Source organism: Equus caballus, chromosome 29 (genome assembly GCF_041296265.1).
Source record: "Equus caballus isolate H_3958 breed thoroughbred chromosome 29, TB-T2T, whole genome shotgun sequence".
NCBI lineage: Eukaryota > Metazoa > Chordata > Mammalia > Perissodactyla > Equidae > Equus > Equus caballus.
The window spans coordinates 44,027,609-44,040,887 of NC_091712.1; the positions used below are offsets into that span (position 1 = coordinate 44,027,609).

A 13,279-nucleotide genomic window follows, 5' to 3' on the forward strand; every position below is an offset into this window, starting at 1 on the left:
TATTGGGGTTTTATTCTAAGTATTTTACTTAATATCTTCACAACAACTCTTTATGATGGGTACTGGTATTGGCTCCATTTTACAAATGAGAAAACTGAGATCAGGAGGTTAAATAATGTGCCAAAGCTAGACATGTAGTATAGCTTCACACGTAGTACAGCTTACACACGTAGTATAGCTTACACACGTAGGAAAGTGGACTGAGACTCACAGCTAGGGAGATGAGCTCATGAGCCTCCCTCTGTAACTGCTGCTCCGTGTAACTGCAACAGGTGAAGGGTGTGTGTCATCCTGGATAAAGAATTGTTTTCATGTGGATAGTTTACTCTCTTTAGTGATACAAAGAGCTGTATAACTTGTGAGGTCTTGCACTGTTCTGCCCTCAGTTCTTCATTCTCCTTACCTGTAGAATGGGGTTAATATATCTACCTTGGGTTGTTAGGAGTGTGAATTAAAGTGTGTAACGTAATGAAAATATTTGTGTACTTAAAATTTTGTGGCACATAGTGCCATAGAAAGTTATAATTATCATCATCATTTGCTGCAGTTTCAGTACCTGAACTTAAGTATATTCAGAAGTGTTCCTGTTATCTTCATATTTAAGTAGAATTCGTATACTGCTTTCATAAAATATAAATAAAGCATAAAATATAGTGTTTTATAAAATGGAAGTAGGACTAGTAGGACTAGCCATAACTTGTAGATTAAAGTAGACAGAAAAATGTCTCTCACAGAGGAGTTAACAGGATTATTTTGTTTTTAAATATCGTATCAGAACCATAATAAGAAAAGAATTGCTTATACTGAGAACAATACTTACAGCTGTGGATAAGACCAGACCCATTGTGTGTGTCAGCAGTCCTGGACCACAGTGCCGGGGCTCTTCTTACTACTGCAGGAAGAAAGGGTTTAGGGGCTTTTGAGGGGATTCCTGGTTATTGGACTGGTGGGTGTGGAATTTCTTTCTCTTTTTCTCTTGTTCTGTTCTTTTTCTTAATTAGAATTTTCAGACATCTGCAGAAGTAGAAAGAATAATAAAATGAACCCGTGTACTCATCATGAACTTGAACAATTACCACTCTCACATTTTGCAACTTTTGTTTCATCTTTTCCTCCCCTCTACACGCTCTTTAAAAAGATGTTATATATGTATGTATTTACTACTGCTTTATTTGCTGGGGTGTTTTAAAGCAAATCTCAGACAATGTGCCATTCACCGTAAACATACCAACATGCTTCTCTAACAGACACCAGTTCCAGTTGTGCCTAGCACAGTTATTCCTGAACATCCACAGACGTCATTTCTCAAAGGCAGAAAATTAGGTACAACTATAAGTACCTATAAGTTTTAAAGAAAAAATTTTTTATTATTGTTTCCTCTGGGGGGTATACCTGCTAACTTCAGTTGCCGCCATACCATGAAATACAGTTTAGAGAATGCTGAAGCACTAGAGAAAGCGAAAGTGTGAAATTCCTTCTGGCTAGGATAATTTAGTTATTTTTTATTGAGTTTATGAGAATAAGAAAAGTAATACGAAAATTTTTGTTGCTATTCTGACTCCACATGCTATTTGGGTTTCAGTGCGTAGAGTAGGATGGCTGTTAGGCAGGGTCTGTTATGATTAGGATTTTGGATTTGAGTGGCAGGGACATGTGACTGCTGTGCAAGGGGTTATTTTTGGTGTCTGGGTGTCGGCTTCTTGTCAGAAACCATAGAAAGTTAGTGAGATGCACTTGTGGAGGCTCAGAAAACGACAGGCGTTATGTGAGTTTTTCAAGTTTCGAACATGGGTTGTTGCTTCAGCAAAGAATTAAGTAGTGAAAATGACAATGAAAAAACTGGCCTTTTACAAAAATCTGTGGAGGAGAAGGAACCGGAGAACAAGATAAGTAAAACTTTATCTTCATTATTTGATACCCTTGAAGGTGAGGAGCTTCACAATGTTGGACATGGAGCCAGCGGGGCAGCTGCTGGAGCCAATACACGGACAAGGGCTTGTGCGAGGCCTGGGCACAAACAAGGTCACAGACCAAGACAGTTGTTTAACTCTTTTTCCTCTTCAATGTATAAGTTCTTAACTAGGTATGAAAATTTAGATGAGACTGACAAGAACCCAGATACAGTTGTTATTGAGCAGGATTGTAAAAATGCCTGCGGTACTCGGTGTGTGGGCACTGACAGTAAATGGGGTTTCTCTGAGAGTGTTTGCTCTGAAGATGGCGAGTCTCTTTCCTGTGTCCTGGTGCCTTCCTACCAGGGCATGCGGGAAGTAGCCCTTGTAAATTACCATTTGTGCCGTTGCCCAGCCACCTGTGAAAACTCTGTGATGGAGAAAGAAGTAGCCATAAATGTTCGCATCAGCAGTGATGATGAGAATAACTCTTTAGGTATGTCTGGTAGGGAGACAAAGGATGAAAACCGTATTTGTGTTGATCACAAACGATGTAGGAATTCAAGAGACAGTGAGTTTTACAGTATTTGTGTTGTAGATGCTGACTGCCTGGATGTTGAAGACGAATTGTGTACTCGGGTATGTGGAGCAGCTGCAGCAGAAGAGAGTCATTCAGCTGTCACCTCTGAGGGGACTCGCAGAGGGGCCTGGCCAGCAGATAACACTGCACAAAGGCCAGGGGAGTTAGAGGCACTGCAGAAAGAGCTGTCCCCAGAGGGCATGCCGGGTGCAAATGAAATGAAGGAAGTCTTTAATGAGAAAACTAAACTTAGTTCTGAGCTTGTGACTGACAGTGACCCACCCTGTAAAGTAAATGCTGATGACACGCAGGCTGAGTCTTTCAGGGCCAGCACTTACACCAGGTTCCCTGAAGATTACACAGAAAGTAATGCATTACCTAACGTTGGCATACTCCCTGAGTTACATATTAACATAGACGTGCTGGAGTCTAGTGTGTGTGCAGTCCCTAAAGAAAGAGAGAGCTGTAGTTCAGAACTAGTAAGTCCGATGGGTGATTCGAATGTTAATTTAGTTAATGACACTTCAAATGTGGAAAAAAATGGTGAGTCTGGGACTGTAACAGCTAGTGTAGATCAGAATTTAAACTCTGAAAAGGAAGGAGAAAATAACTCTGTAAAACCACTAAAAGATAATCATTGTTCCACCTTAGATATTAGCAGATCAGCCAGTAGTCTCCTTTCCATAAATCTGGATAGAATTAATTTAAGTTCAAGAAGATGTATCACTTCATTGAGCTTTGGAAATGAGCATATTCCCATTCATGCTAATTTCCAAGAAACAGCCCCTAACAGAATTGCTGGTTCCGGACCTGAACACCTCCTGGGGCCAGTGATTGAGGAGCAGCACTGGGGGGACTATAGCCTGGAAACTGGGAGCATCCAGCTTTCAAACAAAGGAGAGTTGTTTTTGGAATCTGAAAATAGATCATCTTATCAAGATGAGGATAAAATTAGCATTTTTGAAGATGAAGGTTGTGGTAAGAGGGCTTTTGAATGGAGACCTTCGTGTCAGGTAGATCTCTTTGTAGGTGCTGGGGCCGGCAAGGTCCAGGCACAGATCTGTGATTTAACTCATGCAATGCGGGAAACAGAAGAGGAGAGAATGTTCCAAAGAATAGACACCATGGGACTCAGAAGTTCACAGGAAGCGCCCTCAGATGACGAGTCACTTGATGGCGCCAGATGTCGTAAGAATAACTTTATTTCCTCTGCATTTATTTTCACTTGCACTGAAGAAGAAAGTGAAACAGGCCTGAATTATAAAGCAGAAGGTAAAATGTGTGTGCATAGTTCAGGGAGTGACCTTGACAGATTAGAAAGTGCTGAAAAAGAATCACAAAAAGCTAATCCCAGAGAGAGAAGTAAAAATGATATAGAAAATGTCAAATCAGACTCTAAAACAACCTTTGACTGGGAAACAGATACCCTAAAATGCAAGGCAGCACCCATTCAGGATGTACTGGCTTGTGCTGGTTCTAGGATAACAGAAATCCCTGATTTTGAAACAAATCAAATAGAAAAAAATAATGAAAGCCATAGAGTGAGTGACTACAGATGTGAAGATCTTAATCTTGTACCACCTTTAAACCAAAGTTCGAATTCAGCTGTACAGAGGTCGGAAGTAGAGATTGACTCTGTTAACAGTGATAGAAATCTGGGACTGAAGCAGATTTTCTCCGAATCAGCCAGAGAAGTTTCTGGTGGCTTTGGTAGTGCGTCGGGGGTGAGCGAACCAAAACTAACAGATAAGGAAGAAGAAAAGAGACTTTATTTGGAGAAAGACAGCAGTGATCCCAGCATCGTCGACTGTGTAGGTCCATGTGGGGCAAGCAGACATGCACAGCACTGCACACAAGGAAATGTTGAGCCCACCATTAAAGGACCCACGTTAAACAGTGGAGTGGATTTTCTGGGACGCCCAGAGGTGATTTTTGGAAAAATGGAGTTGTGTGACACTCTTGAGGGGCATTCTTGTTTGGCTGGTGTCGATTCTGCCCTAGTGGACAGATACACAGCTGCTCCTCATGATATACTGCAGGTAGTTCCTGTCATCCCAGGTGACAGCAGAGACGACCATGTTTTATCATTCACAGAAGATGCTGTACATATAGCTGAAAACCCCTCAAAAGGGGATTTGCAGAGCTTCCCAGAGAAATTGTACTCCCAGTTTTTGAATGAACTTTCCTGTTACCCGATGGGAGGCTTGTCAAGCCAGATATTTTCCGAAAGACTGGCGGATGGTTGTGGATATCAAGGGGGCTGTCTCTGGACTGGTACAGTTGCGAAAGGCGGGTTAGAAGATGAACAGATGTTCAGTGACGACCTGCGCAGTGAGCAGCAGGACTTAGAGATCACCTTGTTTTGGATGGAAAAGCCCCCTCATCAGCCTCCAGTGGCACAAGATGGTGTTATTTGGGGATGGCAAAACAGAGGTGGACAGTTAGTAAGTATGTTTCATCAGTTTTCATGATTGTGCTGGGATATGCTCATCTCTCATTTTGATTGCTTTTAACGTAACAAAATATTTATTCTAAACAATTGGCACTTGTTTGAATGTTTATATAAGGCTCTGGCTCTGAGTTACTCTGGCGTCGATTTAACCATTTCCAAATTGGAGAATATGAATTTAATTCACTGTTTAGTATATTTAAACCAGAGTTTGTGTGTCAACTCTTGTTAGCCCCAAACCCTACACTGCTGCTGGTCAGACGCAGCGTTGTGCAGATGTCTTCTGTGTGTGGACATTGTGTGGTGTGCTCGTGAGTGCTGCCCTGCCCGATCCCTGTCCTTCCTCATCCCCTGCTCCTTGTTAGAGCACAACACATATTTCACCCATTGGGTGTTGAAAGGCGTCTCTGAAAGGTCACACTTGCAGAGTATAGATGAATTAGAATCTGACTTACCACTACTTTTGTATGGTACCTGCCTAAGGCGGGTAAAATTTGCTGCTTTAACTGGCTTTGAGATCTTGATTCTGTGTCCTTTCAGTCAGAAGCTTTTCAGACCACGGTGCTCACGATGCTCGTTTGGAAGAGGCTTCACAGATGATTCTGCAGTGGGCAGCCAGTTTGAGCTTCTTTTAGGAGTTCTGTAATAAATGCAAACATTTAACAAACAGGAAGTTAGTCTTGCTCTTCAAGCAGTCCCTTTGGACATGTGTGATTGAAAGGGTGTACTTGTAATAGCAAAATTACCTCTATTCAACCAGTAGTTTCTTATTAGTGGGTTTTTGTTGCATTAAGTGAGAATAATGATTGATACTAGTAAGGAGATAGATGTGGCTGAAATGTTGATGCCTGTTATTTGTAAATAAACAAGTAGAGATTAAGTCCTATAATTTAGGGAATTATCCACCACCCTCCTTCTTTCCTTTCGAAGCCCACATTTGGGAGTCTTACCAGAAAGAGCTATGTTCACATTAATCAGTTTTGTTCCTTAAATAGTTATAGAGGCAAAACACTACAAAATTAGGCCTTTAAATAGTACATATGTAATTGTTTACGAAGCGGGGATGATTGGTAGTTGGCTTGTCTGTGCTTGTCCCTCAGCTTAGAGTGCCTGGCTTCTGTTGCTGTCCTGGTCTTTGGCCTTGAAGTGACATGCGTGTGACTTCCGGATTAGCTTTTCAGTTATGAGACCACACCCAGATGGTGTTCTGATCTGACATACTGTTTTAGTGATGGTGCTTTCTCTTCAGAGCTCCAATTCTCAGAGTGCTTGTACAGACATCATTTTCGTAGTAATCTTATATAGCAGCTCTTACTCCATTTTGCAAATAAAGAGCCAGAGGTATGAGACTTCATGACTCTAAGGCCAGTGAATCACTCTGAATTATTAAACTTACTTAGTGGTAAATCCAGGAATAGTCCCTGCTCACTTATCTCAGCTGTTTTATATTCTCCACCTACCTTTCCCCTTCTATGATATTAGTTACTCTAGTTCCTACTCAGTAACTTGTCAGTGGGACCATTCTGTCCCATGTCCAGAAGACACAAATTTATGAATTGGTAGGTTATTTTTATTTTAATGGGGCACAGTGTTTGGGGGGTAGGAGAGTTTCTTTAGAGTGTCGGAATTTAGGGATGCTGTACTCTTCAAAGAGTAACATTGGTCATTTATGTAAAATTGCTTCGGAGTGTGGCTGTTAGGGTCCACTCACTGCTGCTTCTAGCAACCATTGTTTAGCCGCGAGTGTTCAGTGGAGAAATAGGACTTAGGCAGTCAAGCAGATGAAACTTGCGTTGCTGGTCATCAGTTGGAGTTCATATGACTGCAAGAGAATAACCACATTTTAAAGAAATATGTTTAATACAAGTTATTTCTCATGTGAATTACAAGAATTTAATGAACTCTTGATAAATGTTTTATTTTTGCTGATAGTAGAACAGTCTTCTAATTATAGTCATTTTCATGAGCAAGTTACTTAACCATTCTCTGCCTTGGTTTTCTCATTTGTGAAATGGGGGCAGTGGTAATAACCCTCATGGGATTGTCATGGTTCAGTACAATACATGCCTAGAGCATGCCTGGTACCCAGCAGGCTCTTTAGTGTCAGTTGTCATGGCATTAGCTTGTAATTATAAGTCTCTGTTTTTTCATCCCTTGTCACATGTCAGAGTATCTCTTGAATACTGGTTAACTGCTTAAAATTGCGTTGTCTCTAATACTAGATTTGGATTTGAGTATTTACTACTTAAGAAGTAGTAAATTACATAAGGATAGGGTTCTATTCAGTTGTAGCATAAAATCTTTCACACTTTGTCAAATAGTGGAAAATAGAATTTTCTGAGTTACTACTGTTTTAAACATTTATTCCTTCAGCATATTTCTCAAGCACCTCTATACTGAGTTCAGGAGTGCTGAGTATTTGTGGTACAGGGTGAACAAGATGGACATCCAAGAGTTTTTGGGCTGGTGGGAAAGACAAGACGCGTTCTAGCAGTGTGAGTGCTGTGGTGGCTCTCAGATTTGTTTACGGGCAGTTCACTTCCAGGACGGTGTGTGATCTGTGTTTGTGAACTATAGTCAGTGGCAAAAGGTGCTAAAAATGGAAAAGACCAATGTTAGCTCATGTTAGGAATTTAGAGAATGTGTCGTATGTACGTGAGATCAGGGGGTCAGGTCCGTTGGTGGAATAGCACTAACATGGGAGAGCTTGGTGTCTGTTGTGGCGTGATGGAAAGAGACCCGGTTTAATCAGAAAAGGTGTTTACGCAAGTGTTGAAATAAGAAAGAGAATAGAGACCTGAGTTTAAAAAGAAAAATGGTTTAACTGCTGAGGAGGGTAGTGGTGTCTGAGCCGTGGAGTGGCTTCTGCGCCGCTGGGTGTGCTCATGAGGCCAGGGGCTCACCGTTCTGTCCTGTTGCCTAGTGCTGTGCCTGGTGCTTGGTGAGCATTTGGGAAGCGTTTGTTGGAGAGAGGAGTGGATGAGAGAGACAAAGAAACAGTGTGCAGAAGCAGGGGCCAACAATGAACCGGGAAGTTTAGAAGTTATGTGAGAAGGGAGACTGGAGAGTCATTGCTTCTTGAGTATAATATTCTTCAAGGAGAAGGGGAACCTTAATTTCTGCCCTATCACCAATACTTAAAAAATAAGAATTCCAGATAGGTGCTCACTCAAGCATCTGGTTTTGTGGGCATGATGTTTATTGATTACCCTTGCTTCCTAGGTGTGAACAAAGTATATCCTGTAACCACATCAGCCTCTAATCTTAATTTCAGGAATAGTTTTGTTTTTCACTGCAAGCTTTAATCACCCTAGCTAGAATGAACTTATTCTCTCTTTTTAAGATTGTTAATCTATATGTTGTTTCCTCGATGGCTCATCATGCTGCTTCCTGATCCTTTTCACGTTTGGAGGCAGCATCGGGGGATATCTGCTCGTCTCTGGGGTGGTGCAGGGAGGCTGCACTCAGCCTCGAGCTCCTGCCTGGCACTGCCCAAGGGCTTCTGGGACCAGGACCCTTGTCCCTCCCTTTGAAGCTCTGACCCCTGCATAGTGGTGTCAAGGCTTGTGATACCTGGGACAACAAATAATTTGGCTAGGTTTGCTGAAGGATTGTAGCAACAGGACTAGAGTTAGCTTGGGGAGCAGCTGCCTCCCCTCCCCGCCCAGGACATCGACTTTTCTTTAGACTTGGGGAGCCACTCAAGGTTTGTAAGCAGGAGAAAATCAGGGAGTGGCTGTGGATTTAATAAGGTACGCCAGAAAAGACCTCTCCAATTCCCAAAGGAAGCAAAGGTGTGAGCCGTGTGGATATCTGGGAGAGTGTTCTGGACAAACAGGCAGGAAGAGCAGAAGTGCCTGGTGTGTCTGGGACAGTACGGAGGCTGGTGTAGCTGAAAATGTGCAAGGTCAAGAGGTGGCCACACCAAGCACCTCTCTGACACACCTATCAGAAGACCTTTGTTCTTCTGAGGAACTTTCGTTTTCTATGACCTTTGCTTATGTGAATGTTTGAGCTTTATTTAAAAATTTTATCCATCTATATTCTATTCAGATTTGTAAATCTGCGAATTGTGTGAGTATTCTAGAACAGAGATGATAATTGGATCACCACTTATTTCTCTGTTACACCGTTGGTAAGGCACTGAAATCTCATGAAGGCAGGGACCCTGTCTTTCATTCCTATTTCTAGAGAGCCTTGTACTTAGTAGGAACTTAAGAGTAATAGTGAATTGAGTTCTGAATGCATCAATTTTTGTTACTTTTGCACCTGATTTCATCCCACAAGTATGTGCAAATAGATAGATTCAAGTTTTTTTAGCGTAAATTCTTTATAGAGATGTGTTTTAACTCTGAATTAATAAGTAAAATTGCATTTGATTGGAATTTGGATACAAATGTGTATATCAAATTTTTTCTTAGGTACCAACAGCCAAGGTATCAGAGCTCAACCCTAATGCAAAAGTGTGGGGGACTCACATGCTACATGTGGAAGCAAGTAGTGCAGCAGACAGCGGTGTGAGTGCAGCTTGGGAGGAGACGCACGGCCGTCGCACAGACAGCGGCCAGGAGGGTGAGTGGTGAGCTGAGGGCGATGAGGAGTGGCTTTGCCCTCAAGGCTTTGTGTTTGTTTCTTTTTAATCCTCCTTTAAGAAATAGTTAATTAAAACTTGTGTCATGGTTTGTAATGGTATTTAAGAGCAAGGAGATCTTTCACAATCAAGTTAAAAATTCGAGTAACTGCAAATGTAAGCTTTTCTTTTGTTTTAACAGAAAGTTACTCTTCTAATCCTGCCTTTTGGGGTAAAATTCCTAATTGTAGGATTGGATGCCAGTGGTGATGGTGACAAAAGTCATGACAATGCAGCACTATCAGATTTACAGGAGTCAAACCAAACAGCTATGAACACTTTGGCCCTGGATCACTCAGAATATGAGTCTCCACCTGAAAATAGCGAAACAGGTAAAGGTATTTTATGAATTCATTTTCATATAGTGTGTGGACTTTTTAAACTTAGCTTGTTAAATCTTTCCCTAAACGTGCATTTCATCGCTTCCTTTGAGTCTGCTTTAAACTCACTGATGTGGATACAGAGATGAGTTCTGGTTGGGGAAGGTGTCATGGAGTGTCTAAGACCTGAGCAGTTCCTGAAAGACAAGTCAGATTTAATTAGGAGAAGCAGAAGATGGGCTGTAGGGCAGAGTGTCGTAAAAGTACAGAGAGGGAACATTAATGTTGAATTTTGACGCTCGAACCCTAAAGGACTTGGTTCTTCGTGAAAGAGGTATTTAAAGCTATTTTCAGAAGAAGGAAAAGAACAAGGAGAAGACAATAGTTCTCTTGTGGGGGCTAAGATATGGACCACCAGAGAAATGGCGTATAGGTGATGGGACATGGATTGCTCACGTCTGATTTTGTTTCTGCCTTAATCTGAAAAACCAGGCTTTTCTCTTTTTTTCCTCTCTTTTTTAAAGATTTTATTTTATGTTTTCCTTTTTCTCTCCAAAGCCCCCCGGTACATAGTTATATATTCTTTGTTGTGGGTCCTTCTAGTTGTGGCATGTGGGACGCTGCCTCAGCGTGGTTTGATGAGCAGTGCCATGTCCGTGCCCAGGATTCAAACCAACGAAACACTGGGCCGCCTGCAGCGGAGCGCGCGAACTTAACCACTCGGCCACGAGGCCAGCCCACCTCTCTTTTTTTTTGCCAAGGAAGATTCGCCCTGAGCTGACATCTGTTGCCAATCTTCCTGGGTTGTTTTTTGCTTGAGGAAGATTGTCCCTGAGCTAACATCTGTGCCAGTCTTCCTCTGTTTTGTGTGTGGGTTGGTGCCACAGCATGGTCACTGACGAGTGGTGTAGGTCTGCCCAGGAACCGAACCTGGGCTGCCAAAGTGGAGTATGCCGAACTTAACCATTAGGCAACAGGTCCAGCCCCAAGACCAGGCACCCCAACAGACCTAAGGGGCAGGCTGCACTCTCACTCTCATTATTAGCAGCTGGATGGGGCAAGTTGAGTGGAAGTAACTCCCCTAAATTGGTAAATATGAATTGAACATGGAGTGTGTTCCATCTCCCAGATGTTTCTATCTGAAAATACACTTGAGTTAGAGAAGAAGGTACATGAATGAGAAGGTATGCCCTTCCTTTCCATCGTTGTTACGATCTTACTACCAAATGGTCTATGACCTATGAAAGGTACATAATAAGCAACGTGTAAATGTTTGGCATTAAATGTTTGTTTATTTTCCCCCTTCAAGGGTAACCTCCTTGAAGACCTTGTCTTCACTGTGGATAATTCAGCCAGCGCTTGTTGAATGCCTCCACTGGCTTCTGTAATCACTGTGACCCCCCCCTTGCACCCTCACTTCCTTCCTCACTCTGCCTGGATTACCCAGACTGTCATTTCAGTTATTTTCTTGCATCCAACTTCCTTCGTAGTTGCTTAGCAAATGCCTCAAAATTGTTTAAATATAATGCTCTACCTTCTGTGTGCCTATTCCTGAGCAGATAGATAAATGCAGCTGAACAAAAATGTATAGTGGTGTGGAATGGTCTCTTTTTAAGTTCGTGATCACAGACTTCCCGCAGCATGGCCCCCAGTGCTGCTGTGTGGCCCAGTGAAGTCACTCTCCTGGACAACTACTTTATACCTCCTGTTCTCTCCTCAGACCCTAGAACTCTCCTCTTTGTTATTTTTGCGTATAGAGCATTAGTGAAGCATCATTGATGTACAATAAACATCACACATCCAAAGTGTATTATAGCTTTTCTGTAAGTTTTATTTTCCCTAGCTAAAAACGCGCTATTCAGTGCACTATAGAATTGATTTGCTGACTCTTCCATTCCTCATTGATTTCTCTACTGGTTTTGATAAGATGTCTATGCACCTGTAAAACCATTACCACAGTCAAGGTAATGAACATATCCATCACCGTGAAAAGCTTCCTGTGCCCTCACTCCTGCTCTCTCCCTGCCCCAGGCAACTACTGATCTGCTTTCTGTCACTCTGGGTTAGTTTGCATTTTCTAGACTTTTATGTAAATAGAGTTTTAGAGTATGTGCTCTTTTTGTCTGGATTCTTTTACCTGACTTACTAATTTTGAGATTCATTCATGTAACATTCATAGGTCGTTCCTTTTTATTGCTAATCGGTATTCCATTCTAGTGTACACCAGTTTTTTCATTCACCTGTTGATGAATATTTGTATTGTTTCTAGTTTTTGGCTATCACAAATGAAGCTACTGTGAATAGTTATAAGCAAGACTTTTTATGGACATTATGTTTTCATTTCTCTTGGGTAGATACATAGGAATGGAGTAGAGTGGATCATCTTGTAGACGTGTGTTTATCCTTGTAAGAGATGATAAAGCTGGGTCCATAGTGGTACCTTTGTTTTCCCATCAGCAGTGGATCAAAGCTCCAGCTGCTCTACATGCTTACCAACATTTGATATGGTCAGTCTTGTTAATTTTAGCTGTTCTAAAAGATAGGTAGTGGTTTTTATTGCAGTTTTAATTTGTGTTTCCCTAGTAACTAATGCTGGTCAAGCAACTTTTCTGTGCATATATTTTTGGTGAAGAGTCTGTTCAAGTCTTTTGCCCATTTTCTTATTGGATTGTTTTATTATTGAGTTTTGAGAGTTCCTTATATGTTTTGGACACGTCTTTATCAGATATGTAATTTGCAAATACATTCTCCCGGTCCGTTGGTTGCCTTTTTGTTCTCCTAACAGTATCTTTTGAAAAGTAGAACTTTACATTTTTTCATATAGTCCAATTTGTCAGGGTTTTTTTCTTCTAGGGATCTTTTTTTTGATGTTATACCTAAGAAATCTTTGCTTAATCCAAGGTCACAAAGATTTCCTCCTAGAAGTTGCATAGTTTTAAGTTTTACATTTTTTAAGTCTGTGTTCTGTTTTCAGTTAATTTTTTATATGATGTGAGGTATGGAGCAAATTTTTTTTTTCCACGTGGGGAGATGCATCTGTTCTAGCACCATTTGTTGGAAAGACTCTCATTCCTCTACTGCATTGCCTTTGTCAGAATCATTTGTCCCTACGTGTGTGGGTTTATTTCTGGATTGTCTCTTCTGTTCCATTGATCTGCTAGTCTGTTTTGACAACAGTACCACATTGTTTTGATTACTGTAAATGATTCTTAAAAACAGGTAGTGTTAGTCTTCCAATTTTGTTCTTTTTCAGAGTTATTTTGGCTCTTAGTTCCTTTCCTTTTATATACAAATTAGAGTGAGCTGGTCACTGTCTATAAAATGCTGAAATTTTTGTTGGGAATGCACTGAATCTGTTGATCAGTTGGAGAAAATTGACATCTTAGCACAGTACTCACGAGCAAGGTG

At 41.3% G+C, this 13,279-nt stretch overlaps 1 protein-coding gene across 24 annotated transcripts in view; it reads left to right on the top strand.

Moving 5' to 3' along the window:
- The window catches only part of LARP4B (La ribonucleoprotein 4B), a 91,538-nt gene that overhangs the window by 35,252 nt on the left and 43,007 nt on the right, over window positions 1-13,279 (top strand). For all 24 annotated transcript variants that reach the window (XM_070254664.1, XM_070254670.1, XM_070254675.1 and 21 more), the window contains 2 exon segments: window positions 9,343-9,493; window positions 9,743-9,883. In XM_070254664.1, the coding sequence (XP_070110765.1) occupies window positions 9,343-9,493; window positions 9,743-9,883 (292 nt within the window).